The 19,378-nt window shown below is 41.6% G+C and overlaps 1 protein-coding gene across 1 annotated transcript in view; it reads left to right on the top strand.

Moving 5' to 3' along the window:
• Positions 1-19,378, top strand: part of DENND1B (DENN domain containing 1B) — a 158,368-nt gene that overhangs the window by 21,596 nt on the left and 117,394 nt on the right. The window contains exon 3 of the mRNA XM_084291384.1: positions 18,939-18,982. Within this exon, the coding sequence (XP_084147510.1) occupies positions 18,939-18,982 (44 nt within the window). The remainder of the gene's footprint in view (positions 1-18,938; positions 18,983-19,378) is intronic.

The following is a 19,378-nucleotide window of genomic DNA, read 5'->3' as shown; positions in this document are numbered from 1 at the left end:
GATTCATGGTGTCATGCGTGTATTCAGATGCTAAAATACTGTTCAGATCTAGTTGTTTTTTTTTTCTTGTTTGTTAGTTTGTTTCTTGACCTGCTTTGTGGATCTTTTTTTCCTCAATAGGAGAGGATATGTTTTTATTTGTTTAGTAAACTTTTCTTGCCTCTGTGTTACTTATGCTCTGGAAATGAAAGTGTTACAAAGAAACAAAAGATAAATCATCACAGCGTGTATTTCCCCAGAAAATCCCATAGCTTATTTACACGCTATAGATACATTTTCTTGCCTAGTCTTCTCCTTTCTGATGGCAATTGATGCTGAGCACTTGCACATCTTGCTCCACACAGCCTTATTCCACGGTCTGTTCCAGTCTTATTCCACCCAGTAAATTTTTTTATGGCTGTTGCCATATTTCTGTTGTTTTAACTGCTGAAGATAACAGTCAGTGGACACAGCTGATGCAATACTTTCAGTTAGGTCCAGAAGATGTTCTTGTTTTCCTATGCCTGCAGATTTGCCTTAGTGTGTCGTTAGTGAATGTCGATGACCACAATGCTAGACACTTGGGTGTAGTTTAATAATCTGTGTATTATTTTAAAGACACACATAAGCAATAGCTGCTTGCTAATAAAATGCATTTACTGACCCATGAGTGAATTGATCCCTATGACTATTTAAAGCTTAGGTCTCGAAAAGTTTTTCTCTTATCTTCGTGTTAAACAATGGAAAGTTTTACCGTATGTTCAAATAACGTCTTCATCAGGTTCACAACAGGATACCATAGTTAATTTTCAGTTGAGTGCTTTACAGGATTTTCTTTTTGCTGGCTGGTTGGGTGAAAGTCTAGACACTGTGAGACGAGGCGTTAGAGGGGCCTCACAATATAGTTATTGTGAATGGTAAGTAGGAGCAGCTTCCTCTGATGTACGGACTCCGTGCCCAAACCAGTTGTACAAAGGCATAGCTTTTGTTCCAGGGGATAGGGGCTAATCCAAACGCTGCACACTGTGAAAAACCTTTTATAGGAGGGGGGAAAAACTTGCCTTGGAGGTGAAAGGTCAGCAGTTTAACCTCTGACCATAAAATAAGAGACTAGTGAAGAATGGGATGAACAAGAAGGAAAAATACTTCAAGTACTCTATTCTTTGTTTATCAAAAATGGGTCAAGCAAATGAGTGTCAGGAATGGTTACATGAGTTCTAATGGGACACAAGTGATTGTGAAGATGTGCACTAGCTTAGCTGCACGCTGCTGCAGTTTGTAGCTGGTGTCTTTTCTCAGACTCCTGGTAAAGACATCCATCCCCACGTGAAAATCTAAGCCATCAGCAGGCCTTAAAAACCACACTTAACTCTGCTCTCCTCCTCTCCAGCCCAGATCAGATTATTATTTTTTTTAAACCTTCCTTTGCATAAACTGACGTCATTTACCTTTTGCCCTTTGAACAGTTTCCTCTGTTGATGGGCTATTTTTGAAGCTGATAGAGGAGTAGCATTTCTCACCTCCTGACGTGCTGGCAGTGCAGCGGGGTGGGTCTCTCCGTTAATGCCGCGGGACCTGGGTGGGCAGAGCTATTGTACAGCAGCAGGGGAGAGCTGTTCCCAATCTCCCTGCAAAGGGAATATGGAGGCTTTCCCCTCTGATCTCATTTTGGCATTATCAGTGCTGGGACTTTAGTCACAATCCAATTAGAAATGATGGGAGTTGTGTTAACTGATAGTTAAGCCTCCCGTATTCTCAGGTCCACCGGTTTGGGCCAATTGGTTACGCTGCTGGCAGAAGATACCAAGAGCGCTTAATGCAGCTGGTGCCTCAGAGCTCCCTGCCTGGAACACAGCCGATCCTTGTGCTTCACTACGCCCAGCCCATGAGAAGCCCTGCTTTCCTCTCACCCGGCCTCTCCCAGCATGCCAAAAAGCAAGGAAGACATAATGCCTCGCTCCTGCAACTTTTATACTTCACTGCCCAGAGATGTGTTTTATATATGAGGTAAATTCCTCTTCCTGCTTCGCACAAAGGGATTAAAGATAGGCTTTGTTGTTGACCCTCTTCACATGTCACATCTTCAAACATTTGCTTATGACCTGGACAGCTTTAGGCCCCTGGTATTAAAAGAAGTGATCAGAAAGCACCGGCATTCCTCAGCCAGTGGCGAGCCTTCTCAGCGCTCAGTGAGGTGCATTTTGGTACACACTTGGTTTTGTTTGTGCCTGGACATAGCACGGCTTCAGACTTCATTCTACCTCTGATCCTCAGTGAAGCTCAATGCTTTGTTTCTCAATTTCATAGACATCCATCTCTCTTTTTAGTAATATTAGGGATAAATGTCTCAGAAAAGTATTACGAAATGTACTTCCGTGACCTGACGCATCTTCAAATAAGGGAGAAGAGATGCAATTCTCTTTAAATTCTTCAGAAACACTTTGGGTTCACCAGTGTCAAACTACAGTGCTTTAGTGGTGGGCTTTTCAAACTTGCAGAGCTGTTTAATAAATCAGCTTTAAATGAAAGACTTGGGATTGCAGCTGTTGTTGGACTTACCTTTGCAGGTGATTCCTATGGCTAGGAAGTGAAATGAAGAACCCATTATACATCACTATTTGGCTTGCTATTAATGGGTTAGTTTTGTAACTTTTTCAGTATGAATTGTTGTGACCTTCTAGGCTTTTCATATTTGATGGAATCAAGTGTTTTCAACCAAAATGACTGCCTTTTTCTCTTTAGTGCAAAGCCGCAGAAGCCCATGCATTTTAGAGGAGGTGGCCTTCTACTATTTTGCATTTGAATTTGGAAAACAAGGGATACAGACTTTTTTTTCCTGTAATTACTACTTCTGGAATTTTTAAAAGCAATTTAAGCCTCTTCTGTACCTTGTGAAAGATGACTGGTGTAGCGCTCTGTGCAGGGTAACGTGTTTCAGCTTCTCATGCATTCTGTGCTGATGGTTGTTGCTGTTATGCAGGTTTACAGCTGTGTTCCGAAATACTAGCATCAGATTCATTTGGTAAAGTGATGTTTTTATATGAGACATAACCTTAATTCATGCTGTTATTGATTTATTGAGAAGTCATTGCTTATTCTTTCATGTCAATAATAATATTTTTTCCACCTTGCTGGAATTTTGACTGGTAGATATCTGGTGCATATATATGCAGTATGTATGTTTTCCCCTTCCTCTTCTCTTTTTTTTTTTTTTTTTTTTTCTGCTGAAATGCTCTTTTGGAAAATAGAAGTAAGTTCCTCATTAGTTAAGAGGCAGACCTGGTTCAGCCTGATGGGCAGCCCGTGGTTCTGTAGCACGGCCTGCCTTCCTGCAGGCCTTATCCACCTGATCCAGTGGGCCTGCAGCTCTCGCTTGCTTCCTTGTGGCCTTCTGGCTGCCTCTTGCCCTGCTTGCATTTCGGGTTGGCAAGGACCTGCCGTGCAGCTGCATGCCTCGCGGGATGCCTTCACTGAAGGAGTTCCTTCTGCTGTGCGTCCTGGTAGTTGTAGGGCAGCTTGTTTGGAGGCGAGCTGCTGAAATAGGAGAGGGCTTGTGATGCTGCCTTCTGGAAAAGCCTGGCTTACAAAGTGCCTGCCGAGTTCTGAGCCCACGTGGGACATGCAAGTGCCGTGTATTACTTTGAACTGTAGCTTTTTGTGTTCTAGATGAAATACATTGTCCACTGTTACCACACTGCTAAATTAATTTTCAGTATTTTCTGCATGATTTGAGATTCTGCTGGATGAAGCAGGCATTACACATTGAGCTATTAATAAAATAAAGTATTTTTTGCACTGCAAATGCATCATAGTAATTTTGTAGCTGAACATCAAGTGAAATTGTGAAAATTTACTACTTTAAAAATCAGTAGGGCAATGTACCTCTTCTGTTTTGTCACTGAAGTACATGATTCCAAGAAATGTCCTGATGTTTCCTAATTATCGAGTGTGCTTTGGGATTAGTAGCTTGTATAGACTGGAGCTCAGATCTCCTGCCTCCAGGACAGCAAGACACAAACCATTCTGGTTACAGCCCCTTTACGTGTGCTAGGATGTCGTTCCCATTCCCTGTTTTCCTGGCCCCATCTGGCACCTAGCAGGGAGTTCTGACCTGCGTAACTCAACACCTGCGAGAAAACCCTTGGACTTGTTTTTTTTCTGACTTGCATTTACTTGTCTACATAAATAATGCCCCCTGCTTTAAAATAACTAACTCTGGATGGAAATACCCTTTTCTATGCCTCTAAATGTTCTTCTGAATCAAAAACAATTGCTTTTTCCAAGATCTCATGATGTTTGGAAACCTAAGCAAATCATCTCTCTGCCTTCATCCTATATCCAGTGAGTTGTGGGCATCAGCTTGGATGTGTACCCTATGTAATCTGTGTTTGTATTTCCCTGTTAGAATTCCTGGGTGGAAACACAAAATCCTGGATCTGAGAGTCGTAATAGGAACTTACAGAGCATTAAGCATCCTAATGATTTTCTTTGCTTTGATACAGGTACTTTGCATTCTGAATGCTAAGGTATGTGTTTCCATATTTAAAGCAAAGGGATCAATGAGGAAAGGACTTACTGGAGGTCATGCAGCAGGTGCCTGGCAGGACTGAGAACCAGAGGGCATGTCTTCCCCCTCCTGATGTTAGTTAGAGGGAAAGGCACGGAGAGGTGCAGCTATTTTAGTTACTGAAAGATCATGTATTTGCCTGTAGGAAAACACCGAAGAAATAAATAGGATTAACCTTCCACTGCGTGTGTTGTTCACCTTTGAGAAAGGCTTAGCAAGGGAAAAATCCCCAATTTGGGAACATCCCCAGGAGGGCTGTGGAATCTGTGCCCCCTTGGAGGGGATCCAGAGGGTCCCTGTTCCCTGAGCCACCACGTGCCATAGCCACGGTACCACTGCTCATGTGGGAGGCTGAGCCCCTTGCCCCTCGCCTGCTACTGGCCAGGAAACTTCTGTGGAGACCCTTTCTTAACATTATATTTGTTTTCTATGGGAAAAATAACAAAGTTGGGTAATTCTTTGTAAGTGGATGAGTAAATGACTAGAGTATCTTCAGTAGCTACGCAGCTGCTAGAAGGGACTTGTAACTTAAATGCTAGGGAATTTTTTTCCCTGTACATTGCTACTGGATATTAAGCCATAGGTGCTTCATGATAGAGTGAGAATCTCAGCTGATTAGAGGACCATTAGCTGCTGGAGTAACACTGATCTTTCTGTAAGCAACCTCTTAACCTGTTTTTTCGTGTTTTGTTCTTCTCAAAAGTTCAGTGTTGACTTCTAAAGATTGGTATGTGGAAAACGTCAAAACATTGATTTTCAGCTGCATGCCGCCTGTCATAGACAGATCAGGGCTGAATGTATGTGGTCCAGCCTCTAAAATTTTTTGTTGTTGATTCTTGCTTGCATGGAGGGCCCTTGGGACAGATGGCCCCTCGCTGTTGATGGTTCGATTACAGCGATCACCCACAGCTTCTGAGGAGTGCGAAGAAAAGAAATTGCTTTCTTTGTCAAGGTGTTTTCAATTCAATTCTCACCCATTAGCCCTGTTTGGTTAAGTTTTGAATTACTCCATCAGGTGACTGATGAGTTTATTTTTTTCCCCCAACAGTATTAAAATGGATTTGGTATAAGATTGAGAGCAAAGGCAAAAAATAAAGATTTGTACTTATTGATCAGTGCTCCTTTGTCTTTATTCCAGTTTAAAATATCATGAATAATCAAGATAAAAATGAATACTGAATCAGAAGTGGCTAGCAAATATATATGTGTAATTAAAATACATTTTAATTATTTTAAATCCATGAGATGTTCACACACAGGACATTATATGTAGTCTGTGGCTAAACAACATGTTCTTATGGTTTTAGAGCTTTTAGTAGCTTAGAATCATAGAACGTTTATGATTGTTTTAATTTAGTTTAGAGCAGATTACTGTCTTAGAGAATTACAAACTGTCTGATGTAGTTGAAGCTTTCAACATCAGATGCAGTGTGGATTATGGTGCTGCAGACCTCCTGAGGAGCATGAAATCACCAGGCCAAGTCTGAGCTGTCAGTGCTATCTGCTTCCATCCTGTCCCACCGCAGCTAGCAAGCAAGAAGTGAAAGGTCTGAGTTTCATATTAATTGTAATGGGAGAATGAAAGCAAGGTAAGGGTAGAGAATTTGAAACTGTTTTTGTAATGTGCAATTATGTTCAGTCTCTTCTGCATGTAAGCTGAGTACCACTAAACAGTCTCCAGCCTTGTCTCTGAGTTTATCATATATTCACCCCACCTCTCTGATTCTAGAATAAATTTAGAATAAAATAATGAATGGAGGATCTAACCTGTTCTCTTTAGATCCATCCTTGCTTGCAGCGACAGGGTCAGTGAGGTTGGCTCTGCAGAGCTTTCCTTGGTTGCTGTGCCTGCCAGAGGCTGTTGCATGAGTTTATCTTCCTTCAACCTTGCACTTGGAGAAGGCAGGGCTCTCTGAGAAGAGGAGACAAAACATTGGCCAGCCTCTGATGCTGGAAGATGTGCCATGTTGCAAGCTGCAGCAGGAGAGAAGGCAGCCCAGGCTGCTTGCTGCTGCATGTGCAGTGCCCAAACCCAGCACCAGCCTCTCATCATGCTTAGAGCCTCAGAGAAGACGTTCCTCTTGATACATATTTGGATAATGATGTTATATATTCCACAATTACGTTACACATTCCATTATTCCATTGTGTTATGTGTTCTAGTATTTCTCTGTCCTGAAAAATCTGTCATCATGTTTTACTGCTTGCATTAGTTGGTATTTAAGTCAAAGGCTATAATTTGTAGGGAAGCCCTGCCCTCAAATATTATACAGTTGTGCTGTCACCAGGATGTGGCCCTCACCAGCAGAAAGTGGAAGGAACATAGCTGGAAGTGGATGTTCATTATACCTTCTCCAGTCATGGGGGTGTTCCCCAGCAACACTGTTTTCTTGAAAAAACAAGAGGACCAGATGAATGTCTGCTTTGAAACGAAACTAAGGAAGTATTGAGTTCTTGGTGGAATATTTTGCTTGTTTAATTCTATTTTAAATAGTAGGCAAGTAAACTGTATTGTGAGACTTCCTGGAAAATGTTTGTTAAAAATGGCTTGAATATTTTCTGGTATTTCCTCTAACCAGGAAGCTTGCTTTGCAGGGTTGCATATATCCTCAGTTTCATCTCCAAGCTGGTACTAAGCTGACCTGTTTTTCTGCCAGGGATTTAGGAAGTAGTAACTCAAGCATCCTTAAGCTAATGGATATGTAGTCTCTGTTATGTTCCAGAACTGTTCGTGATTTTTCTTTATGCACTCTGCATGGGTTACACACAGCAAATGTGAGATAACGTGAGATAGGATGTTTTTTCTCTGTCTGGTCAGCCAGCACTGATGTGGAAGGGCTGAGCAAAGGGCCCCCTCCAGCCCCTTGACTGTGTGGTGGCTTGCTTCTTCCTAACTTACCAAGTGGACTCATGGCTTGGCAATAACGTACTGGAACCCTTCTGGATCTTTCTCAAACTCTATCTTGCTAGCATTAATATATGAAAAAGCCATTTAGCCCACAGTATTTTTAAAGAACTCTAGGTCCTTTACCTTAATTCAAAGCAAGCAAGACCCTGCATAAGGTGTCTATTTCTAAGGGGGTATAGGCATCCTTAGAGAGCTGGATACAAAACTTAGGTTTGGTTGCAAACGTGAATGTCCTGAGTCTTACTGTTTTCAGTTATTGTTCACTTCATTAGCTCACTGCACAGCCACTCTCACTGAAAAGTCTTTGAACAAGAGATTCGGTGATGGAAGAGCAGAAATACTTTGTTTTATAAACTTTCCCTTGAACAGTAGTATTGACTGAAGACGTAGCTGGTGCTCGCCTGCTTGGTCTTTTGCTGCTTCTTCAGTGAGCTCTGAGATATTCGTTGTCATGAGCTGTAATTCACTCATGATTACAAGTGAAAAACAAGAAAATTAAAAAATAACACTAGCTCCAAAAGGCATACATTTCTTGCCACATTTTACAAGATTATTCAGAAGACTTAGCAGGTAAAATAAAGTCCTGCTTATCTTGCAAAAAGGTCAAATGAAGGCTGGACATACTCATTTCATCTGTGCGCTGTCTGTGCAGTGAACTCTCACCCTGCTTAAGGTTTTATCCTGAAGCATGGCTAATGGCATTGCAGCCAGAAGGACCCTTTTTTTTTTTTTCTGTCCCTGGCTAGCTGAAATGACTTTGTGCTCTGTCCTTCTGGGGTAACAAATTCTTGGCCAAAAGGGATTGACCTGCAGCTCTGAAGGAAATGCGAGTTGTGGCTAGAAGTTTTGACCATCTCTCTGCTCATAAAAGGGAAATCACACAGTTATTTCCTAGTCTGAGTGTCTGTTACGAACGGAAGCACTGTGAAAACGCTGAGGGGCCTACAGGTCAAGTGCCTGTGGGGCCTCTCCGCAGCGCAGTAGGCCGAGCCTTGTCAGCTAATAGATGGAGCAGCTTGTTCAATATTTGCACATTGTTTTCACATCCTTAATTTTCTGAGTACCCTGAGGAAATGTTATAATGGAAGTTAGAAGTGGAAATACCCCAAAATAATTCTCTGATAGATTCTGTGACTGGCAAATCTGTTGCGTGGCTTTGCTGTGTGATGGACACGCATTAGATTCATGCACTTGCATACGGATTGTGAAATATAAATAGATTTCGGGGGTAGAAATGACACGTGTTTTGAAGCTGTGGTGTCGCTGTGGGGTCGTGGTGCTGTGAGCAGTGCCTGAGCTGGACCTGTGCCTTGGGGAGTGGGTTGTGTCAGCGCAGTGCCGAGAGGAATGTGGGGGAGAGTTTGCGTCTGACCAGCGGCTGCCACGGCTGTGGGTGGCTTCTTTGTTTTCCCGTCTAGTAGAAACAAAATGCTGAATTCCCACAAACGTGACCACTGGTATCCTGAAGCCATTTAGTAAGTTTTGTGCCTGTGAAAAGCTGCAGTTAAATCCTGAGGCGTTTGTTAAATCTGTGAGTAATTTGGTTTACTTGTAGTCTCGGGTACTTTGCAAGCACGAGTCCTAGAGAAACTATTTTAAGTCATGGTACAGTTTTCAGCTTACTTGAAAGCCTACCCAACTTGTGCTTAGCTACAGTTAAAAGCATTTTCCTTAGGAAAAGCTCCCTACTGGGAGGAAGGGATTTTCATCTTATCCAGTCTTTGTAATTATGTGTCTGAACCTGACTGAGAAGTCATTGACACAAAAACCACATTTCTGTTTCATCGTTGTGTGTTTGCAAAGGCTTACAAGAGACAACTGCTGGGCCCGTAACTGCAGCAGGCTGCTAAAATGTCATTTTTCTGTGCTGCTTTGCTTACGGAGCTTAGTGTTTGCTTGTTGATGCTTCTGTCATTTAGTCCACACCTTAGTTTGCATTAGAAAAGTTAAAAGTAAACATGTCAAAAGTCGTACGTTCCAAATTTCTCCTTTGGTTCCAGTGAGAGTTAGGTAACCTGTGCTGCCTGAGCAGCTTCTCAGAATGGGATGTAGGATTTGCAGTCAGCAGAGGGCAAGGAAGAGGTCACTGGTGAAAGGAGACCCAAGACTCCTGCGTTTGGCCAGGCTGGAGCTTGGTTTTGAAGGCAACTCAAAGTTCAGCACCTCGCTACAACATGCTACTGAGAGCAGATGAGGCACTCAGCTCCCTTACAAGAGAGCTTAGAGAGCTTACCATCTTATATAGCCATACATTAATACACCCAGATTTTTCTGGGCTTTTAAGTGCTTACACAGTGCTCTCAGTGGGCCTAGGTACAGAGCGTGCTGCTCTGCGGTGGGGCACTCGTTGCCTCTGTGTCTGCTCGCTGGGGGCAACTACAGAGTTTTGGAATGCTGATAAAGTATCAGGGAAAAAAAGTAAAGGTCAAGTGTGAAGAAAGAAAGAAAAGGGCTGATCCTTAACATTTGATACAACTTTGTAAATACATTTTAATTTATGAAAAGACTCAAAATTATGGTTGCATTCTGTAGCAAGTTTTCTGTGGTATAGGTAAAGTTCAAACAAACTCAATATTCTTATATATGTATTTTTACTGTAATTTTTATATGTAATATTCCTTTGAGCAAAAAAATACCTGGACTACGTAATTTGCATAAAAGTGCACTTTCAGGTATTTTCTAGTGTCACCCTCATTTGCATGTCATCTTTAATCTGTCAGGTTCTAAGTGCCGGAGAAGTTAGCGACTGTTCCTTACTTCCACCTTTTTATGAAGTTTCCTCAATATATTTTGTCCTTGTTCTTTCTTTTGATTACTGAAGCTTGGAAAATACTGTAGCTCCCTTCCTATGTTTCCGCAGCATTTCAGTGCCGCTCTGGCTGCTGGAGCGTGCTCCGCTTTGATCCCCAGCACCCAGTACCTGAGGACCACCACCGCCCTCAGATCTTCCTGACAGCAGCACCTCGCACTCCTGCTGCACCTCTGGCACTTTTCATGTACGAAACTGTTCACCAGCGGATTTTAAACTGATATACGGAAGTCTTTTTTTGCAGGAAGTCATCAATGTGAATTCAGAGATGAAATCTGATGAAAAAAGAGCCAAGACTTGCATTGCACGTTATGTTCATCTCTTACTTTGTTTCTGAATAACTCATGAAATACCATATCAATACAAAAGCATCTTAGTACTGCTTCAGTTTTCTGTCAACTTGTTCTCAGCACATAGCAGACTTTTGACTTTGAACGATAGCAGTAATATAAATGTAGAGAACTTTTTATTACTGAGAACTACTTATTCTGTGAAAATCAATTCTGCTTGTAACTTAAATGTGTGTTTATAAAGCAGTTCCCTGAGGTAATGATAAGCCATTTCAGCTTTATTAATCGCATTCTTGCGTTCATGTAAGAACAGCAATCTGGAACTTCTTTTTCAGATGAAAATGAACTGCATTAAGTCTGCAGTAAGTTTAGCTTTGCTGCCTGCTTTTACCTCCCTGAGTTTTTTTCTCCACCCCCACATCTCTCGACCCCATCTCTTCTTTTCTGCACCAATGGCTTTTTTCCAAAGAATATCTTTACAGCATCAGAGAAAATATAGCTGAAGGGGTACTGAGCGGCCATCTAGCCCATTCCTCTGTCCCAAGACATGACCAACCCTGCTTGGCAGTTTTCGTCTATCCTGCTCTGTAAAACCCAAAGGGATGAGGATTCCACCTCTCCAGGCAGAATATTGAACTACCTAATTAATCTGTTTCATTTTACCTTAACTGTGTTTTTCTGTCTCAAATTATTCTGTGTTGCTATCAAGAGAATTACCTGAGATGATGTTTCTCAGCATGTGTTTGTAGTTTCTCTTTCATTACCAAACAGAATGTGAGCTAATTAGCTCATCCTGTTGTATTTTTGGATGATGCTTATAATCTGCAAGCTTAATGATACTGAAGAGCATTCTTTAGTTTATATTTAACCACTCAAATCTTGGGAAAATTACCATTCGGTAAGCTTTTCCTCTTATTATCTATCATAGTTCCGAATGCACTACTTTTCTAATTTAATTTGTCATGAGATATATTACTTCTGTATTTTCTTAGCCTTGTTACAGAAATGAAAATGTGTTAGAAGTGGTTTTCCTAAAAATATGGACGACATCCTATAGGAAGTTACCTCCGTGAGAGCAGATTTTTGGAGAGGAATTACATTATCTTGAGGATATGCTATGTTTTCCACTTCTTTTAATAAGTAACCTTTTTTTTTTTTTTTATTGTGCCTCTTTTTTTTTTTTTTTTTCTGTTTATGTTGAGTACTCTGATTTTTGGTCCCTCAACATTCCTTTCCATGCTGGTCTGCCTTTGACTTTTACCAAGAATCTGCAGCAGTAGAAGTGGCATCTATTCCTAAATGTGGTCCTCAGGAGCTTAAACAAATCTCTTCTGAATCATGTTACAAAAAGTATTTTTTAAAAATGTGTATAGATAGGATATACATGATAGATTGCAGCTATGTCTAGTAATGTGTACGTGACCTGTGGCTTCACATTGGTGGAGAAAAAGCAGGTAGAACATTGCTTGCTTTTCCTATTATCATCCCAGAAATGATAAGAGAGAGATGGCTTTGCTGGTCAGGAAGTAGGCAAGTCAGTCCTCATACTCTTCATTTGGCCTGTGCGTGGTTATTTACAAGGATGGTCTGTATTACTTGCTGTGTCTATCTTCTCATGGGCTTCTATGTAGTCACACAGGATCGTTCCAGCTCAGCAGCAGGTATCCGTTCTGTGATCCAGCAGTGCTGTAAAACGAAGCACCTCACAGAATCTGCATCACGTCGTCTGTAACTTGCCCCATTGCTTAAGCAGTGGTTTTGGAAAGGGACACTGGAGGTGCAGCATACCAATTTGTTTTGAAAATTTAGGTGTAATTCCTTTCTGGACACCCAAAATGCTGACTTTTAGTTGGCTTTACCTAAAGATGTTTGTTGTCAGGGCTGGGCGTTAGGTACTGTAACTAGTTCCGTGGTGTTTGGCGAGCTCACTCTTCCCTCCCGTCGCTCCTGCCCAGGTGCCTTGTGTTGTTCTGCCTGCCAGCGCTCAGAAAAGCCTTTCTGCACTTCAGCACAAGTGTTGTAGAGGAACAGACCGGTGATTCAACCAGTATTGTATTTCCTCCTGTAACATTAAAACTTGCTGGAGATTACAGCGATGTTGGAGAGTGTATTTAAAATTCCAAATGACAGAGAAATTGGGGACTGTGCTTAGGACGTAATGCTGCTCAGTTGGGACAAATATAAGGTACTGCTCTGCAACAGAAATAATGGGGAGGAGAAGCAGAACAACTGACTACATGTAGCAGTTCTCAGTAAGGAAATGTAATGAAGTACAGCTGACCACAAATGAGGAATATCATGCTTTTTAAAAAACATTAACGTGATGCTGAAATTCATTTAAATTAACAACAAAAAAGTGGGGGGTGAGGGAAGAAGAGCAACATAGCTGTGAAGGAATCCTGCTGTTCTGTTCAGTGCTGATAAAACTTTGGGTGAAATGCTTCTGGATAGATGTAGGCCATTTGGAAGTGGTTCAGAGAAGTGCAAGGGTGATAGCCTAAGAAAAAAAAAAACAATGTATGAGGGAAGTGTAAAAGTTTTAAATGTGGGAGTGCACGACTTTACACGTCCACTTCTGCTGGCGGAGAGGCAGCGTGGGTGAGCCTGTGGGGACCTGCCTTGCCCTCCCCACGCAGGAGGCCGGCGGGCGCTCACGCTGCCTCCCCTCTTGGCACCCTTACAGCCTGTGGCAGCTGCTGCTTTTCATATTGCTGCCGGGCTGTGGACCACCTCCTCCTGAATAATGCGCTTGTGGAGACCGAAAAACCACGTATTTTAACGGATATTGCTAAGTTACAGTCATTTGTGAGAGGTTTAAAAAGGGCTCTCTCTGGAGGCTTCCAAAGCTGAACCTGCTCTTTTTCAGAAGGGTTCCCCCCCTTCTCTCCCAGGCTCTGTTGGGAACGGTAATGCTGTGTGAGAGAGTGCTAAGCATGCTCCCTTACCCCCAAAGCGGGGCCTCGGTTAAAGGCAGACAAATCCTCGAGCTTTGGAGAGCCCTGCAGCAGGGCCCTGCTGGTGCAGAGGGGCCTGGGGGAGCCCAGCACCGCTGCCCTCCTCCTGCTCTCTGTCCCATCCTCCTGCCCTCCGTCCCGTGCTCCTGCTCTTCCCTCCTGAGCTGGGCATTCCCTGCCCACACCTCTCCTCCCTGAACCCTTCTCTCTTCGTGCCACTCTAACCAACCTGTCCTTGCGCGACCCCAGGTAGTGTTTATCCCTTGTACTCCCCCTCTGCCCCACTTCCCAAACACCGCCTCTTCTTACTCCGGCAGTACCCTTCTCCTCCGTGCCCATTCATGTAATTCATGAACTCCCAATAGATGAAAGATTTCTCATGTTACTTCTGTCTTTCAGCTAAATGCTTTCCATTAAGCTGCTTCTAAGGTGGGAATTAGTCGACTTTTGGTTTATTTCTAAAGATAAAACCCAAATTTATTTATTTGTTTGTACTTTTAGGTGCTTGTGGGGGAAGGTTGTTCCGAGGTTGTTATTCAGCCTGTGTACTTTAATTGATTGCAGCCACATTTGGTGATTGTTAAAGCACTTACCTTGTACCCTACTGCATTAGTGCCTTCCCGTTCTATGAGGCCAAAGGCTTTTCTGAAGCTTGGTATAGACATGGTATCTTGCGTTTTTCTTTTCCTGATTTTGTAATGATTTTAGGTTATCTGTTCTAAATTGATTACCCCCCTCCCATTTTTAAATCCAACCTGGAGTTAAGGCACATATGTGAAATAAGTTTTCAAACGAAATGCTTTTCCAGAAGCCAAAGCATTGTGCCAGCATTTCTTCCTATTCTCCTTTCAAACTTAGATAATGACTATATGCGATATCACTCTGGCATCGCTAAATTAGAAATGTCATTATAGCAAAATTTTAATTAAACTCATGACCTTTAATTAAAAGCTCCCTTTTAGAAATTAGAATCTGTCATGTCACTTCCTGCAGCCTTGCAGCAGCTGCAGCGATCTTCCTCCTTGTTAAGGAAAGGAGGACTGGCATGCTCCTCTCAGCACACGCATACATTTAAGGGTTGTGTGAGATGGGTACGGTTTGGGAAGTCACAGGGCATCAGCAAATAGCACGCAGACACTCTGTAGGTAGCGCTGGCCTGATGCACTGTGTGACCGCTTCACGTGCTGGCAGCGTGCTGGGAGAGGCCCCCAGGGAGGTGTGCTTGCCAGTGCCGTGTGACACCGAACTGAGGGACTTGCAGGTGTTTCTGGCACGTGCACAGTGTGCATTTTCAGCAGAAATGTCTGTCGTGGATGCAGCAGGCCTAGGAACAAGCGATATGTGTACATGCACGTGCATATTTACATGTGTAACGCGAACATGTTTTACTCCCCTCTAACTAGCACATTTACCCTGAAATGGTGCAAAGCACTTGTCCTGTAAAGCCTGTTAGGAGTGAAAAATAAGGAGAAACCTCGTAGACCCTCAGCCGGCTATAACAACAGCTATTTCTGAGCAATTCTCGTCCTCTCACCCATAAAATCAGCATAAAATTGACCTAACATTGCCAGATCAGATGGGGTATCTGAAAAGTAATCCTCAGGGAAAAGAAAATTCAGTCTTTGTAAATCTGAAGATAAAGTGCATAAAGTTGCAGAATCGGATTATACTTTCTCTTTTTATTTCTAAATCAGTACCCTTTTGTTCCTTCCTCTGCAGCACTTGTGCGGAGTTGCCACAAAGATGTCAGATGCTGTCTGAGTCCAGCTCCAAAAGCAGAAACAAACATAATCTTTTGAAAAAAGCCCAGTCCCTGACTAGGATAATTATCATAAAATCCTAAGGCCTTTTAGAGGTGTTAGAGTTTCAGAGAGCGAAGGAATAGGAAGAATATAGTAACTTTCTTTTTGAGGCACAAGTGGCATCCGATTTTTTTACTTAATATAAGTGTTGCAAGTACCTACTAAAATAACTACTTTAAGAATCCACTAATAACAACAGCAAAACCCAGCTCAGGGCAGCTGGTAAATCTCAGAGTATATTTTTTCCCTGTATGTGTAGCACTGAGTGCCTTCTTGATTTTAGTTAGGAATATTTGCTTGATTGTTGACTATTTTGGGCTTTCAGGAGGGAGTATTCAGAGCATCGTTCTCCCTGGTTTAGGTTACATGAATTTAATTGCTTTCTCATAATGTATGATGCCTTCTTGCCTTAAAGCTAAAGAAAAACAAAGAGAATGAAAACAAACGTTACACCTGCAGTTCAGTGAACTGGAATTTCCTTCAAGGTTCTTGTTTTTATTATTTTAGGTGGGACCAAGGCAGTACCAGAGAGCGGTGCCTTATATGAAGTGTAGATAGTAAAAGGAGTAGGACAGTAGGTTCTGGCTGCAGGTTTTGTGTCTGCTAGCAAGGTAGGGCACTGAAAGAAGTTGACGGGAGGTATGTATGTCATTGCCAGTAGGTAGAGGGTGCTCCTGTGAGATGCTGGTCGATTTATTCCAAGGCATTATTCATTTTCTGACCAAAAAAAGAAAAGGTACTTAGATCCAAGTTTTGCTTAATTCTGAGATTGTGCTTTGTTCCTTACTGTGATATTTTAAAATTAACCTTAGAGGTTTCACTTTTGCAATTGACTTCCTTTTCTGAAGACTGATGTTACACTTCCACAAAGAACAGTGAAAGAAAGTAATTGGAAAATTTCTTGTAGATTTAGGAGTTTATGCGATAACTATTTTACAAATTGAAAGCATCAAAAAACCCACACAACCCCCTTTGATTTTGTTACATGTCGCTAAACTATTCAATAACTAACTGTTCATTATGTAAATGCAGTTAACATCTGCCAAGCCGATCTGTTTCATGTCTAGGAAAATGAGAGCTTGAGACTGACATTGTCAGTTGTGCTTACTGCGAGATGATCAGCTCACCTATTGACAGAAAATAGCTCTGAGCTCTTCGACAGAAGAACCTGTAGGTGGTAGAGCAAGAACGGGGCAGAAGGGATGAGCCGTAAGGAATGGGACTCACTAATAACCAGCTTGGATTGCAAAGGTGTGAGGCAGTGCTGCTGCCTGGTGAAGCTGGCCTGCTCTCTTCCCTCTGTAATGCCCTGTCCCCCACTTTTCCTTCCTCCTTCTGGTCCCAAACCAAGGTTTTTGGGGAACTGGTCTAGTTGATGCAGACCTGAAAAAGCCCAAATGGCTGGTGTGAACTTGGTGGGTTCCCTGGTGTGGTTTGCAAAGAGCTGGTGGGAGGAGTGCTGTGGGATGGCTCATCTGCAGAGAAATTCAGTATTGAACTGTTCGTGGATGTATGGCCTTGGATTTGCAAGCATTTTAAATATGTTATTTTTGATTCTGTAGACCAGCTTCTTAGCAAGTATTTTCTGAATTACTTACTGTGCAGAATTTATCTGTGAAGGCGTTTGCTGTTCCTTGAGTTTATTGGGGATCACTGTTTACCTGTAATAACTTCCCGTTGCATGATGCTAAATCAGGATAAAAATGAGATCACTAACAGCACAGGCACTGAGACCTTCAGTCTGCTCACTACACAGACATGTCTGTGACTTACGTACACAAAAAGTAGGGAAAAAGCTTTTCTGCTTTAAGTGATAACTGTACTTAGGAGGTCCTTTAGTATACTTTTAGCCTGAGTGCTCTTCTCACTTCTCTCCTTTTCTATCTGCTTCCAGAAGTTCTCATTCCCCATGGTAGGTGGAGGAAGATTCTTTGTGCAAAATAGATAAATTTTCATAAAAAAACCCAAACAGCTGTGGAAGCCCCCCCAAATGTTCTTAGGAGCAAAAATAGGGTTATTTGTTTATTTATTACAAAAGGTTTTTTTTTTTTTTTTTCCAAAATAAATTAAATTTAATCAAAATTCAGTCTAAATTAGGTTGAGTTGATTGTCAAATTAAGCTTTGCAGCATGTTCAAAGAACATTTTTGACCATTTGTTTAACACCTGGACCAGGGTGAAGGAGGGATGCTTGCTTCAGTCTTCAGCTTCTTGTGAGCTGTCCAGTGGCTAACGCAGGCACAGCAGCTGCGTGTAGGATAGGAGAATTTGAGATCAGCAACTGGGAATGAAAATACCATCAAGGATGTTTCTCCTTGAAAGCTTCAATTTGCAGCAGCAACCATATGTGGGAAGATGAAGAAGGGTAGAAACCTCTGTGCTTTGCCAAAAGTGGAGGAGTCTCCAGTTCTGATGTACAGCACAGCAATAGGAAGGACGTTTCTCATTTATCAGGCAGTGCTAGCTCTAGATGTGAGAAATGGAAATCCAAATGTTTCACAGACCTTGGCTCTTCCGAAGACAGGAATCCCAGCAACTCCCGAGGTAGCCAAAAGGTTGCAGTTCTCATCAGGCAGCTTCCCCTGGCTCTTACAAGCAGCTTCATCAGTTTTCCTGCCCCCGGGCACCCGGAGCTGTCCTCTGCAGCGTAGTGAGTGCCCGGAGTGCTTGCCTGGCTTGGGCTAGGGCATGCCTGGGAACTGGGGAACTCACGCTCTTGTCCAGGTTTTGACATGACTTGGGTTTCACTTTTAGGAAGACAGGTAATGTCACTCTTAGCATGTGAGCAAACAGTTCTGCTGATCAAAATCATGTGAATTTGTGAGTATTTGTGATGCAGATTAAACAAGATAACCCAGGGAATATATTGTGTTGTATGATACTAAATGCTTTGGGAGGATAAAGAATATAAATCAGTTTTTGTTGAGATGTTGTGGTTCAGATCATTGTATTAGAGACATTCACAATAATATTATTTGTAGATTAATGCATAGCCTAAATAACAACAGATTGGTTTGATAATCTGACTGATATTGATTGGTATTTGATAATAACAACAAGGAATATTCAAAATATAATAGGCTAATGAAAGCTTTCAGATATAATGAAAATGCTGACTTTAAATGGCTCCAAACAGAAAAATATTCCAATTTATCTCTTCAATCTCTTCCTTGGGAGTATTGGTTATATTGGTACTCTTTTTAAAATTACAAACGACCCTCTTCTCTACCTCATAGAGATCTTTTTTTTGTTTTCCCCTTTGTATCAGTTCATATTGCAATATTTTTTTTTCCTCAAATGAAAAGAGGTTTTATATTTTATTATTTCTTAATTAAAATGTGAAAATTGAGTACATGTTTAAGAAATTAAGTACTCAGGTCAAAAAGAAGAGTTAAATATGAAAATAGTTCAGTACATTATAACCTATGGTATGTAAAACAATAAACAGGGTTTCATAAATATGAAATGTCTTTTTAATAATCCAGTATCTTCCTCAGTTTTTTTAGATACATTTTTGTACTTGCCTCAAAGCTTGAAGCTAAGCTGACCCTCTCTTTAATATTAATGTACTCTGACTGTAATACTCTGTTCCTTTGCCTCTGATTAATGCTGTCTGTCAATTATTTACAGATCCAGTGGTACTGTGGAAGTTCCCGGAGGACTTTGGAGACCAGGTTGGAAACATGAGATTGAACTTTTTTTTATGTTAGAATAATGATTAAAAAAAAAAAAAAAAGTGTTCCCCTATTCAGCTATAGAAAGGCAGATGCTAATGATAGCAGTAAGGAAGTCTTCACCCAACTGGTGGCTTGGTGATTAGATGCATTTGTGACAGGAATATGCAATAGTAGATTCTGAGCATTATATAAAATACTGATTCACTGTATCACCCTGTTTTGTAAATTGCTTGTTTTATAAGTTGTTTCTGTTGAAAGTGTTGGGGTTTTATCTGTTTCAGAATTGAAAACATGGCAAATTTGTAAACAAAACTTTGCTATTCATCTCAGGAAGCCAAATGTTATAAATTGTATCAAAAAAAATCAAAAAAGATGAAGAGCTTTGCAAGGTTT

The sequence above is a fragment of the Netta rufina genome (assembly GCF_964035555.1).
Source record: "Netta rufina genome assembly, chromosome: 8".
NCBI classification, from domain to species: Eukaryota; Metazoa; Chordata; class Aves; order Anseriformes; family Anatidae; genus Netta; species Netta rufina.
This window is presented reverse-complemented; position numbering and strand designations above follow the sequence as displayed.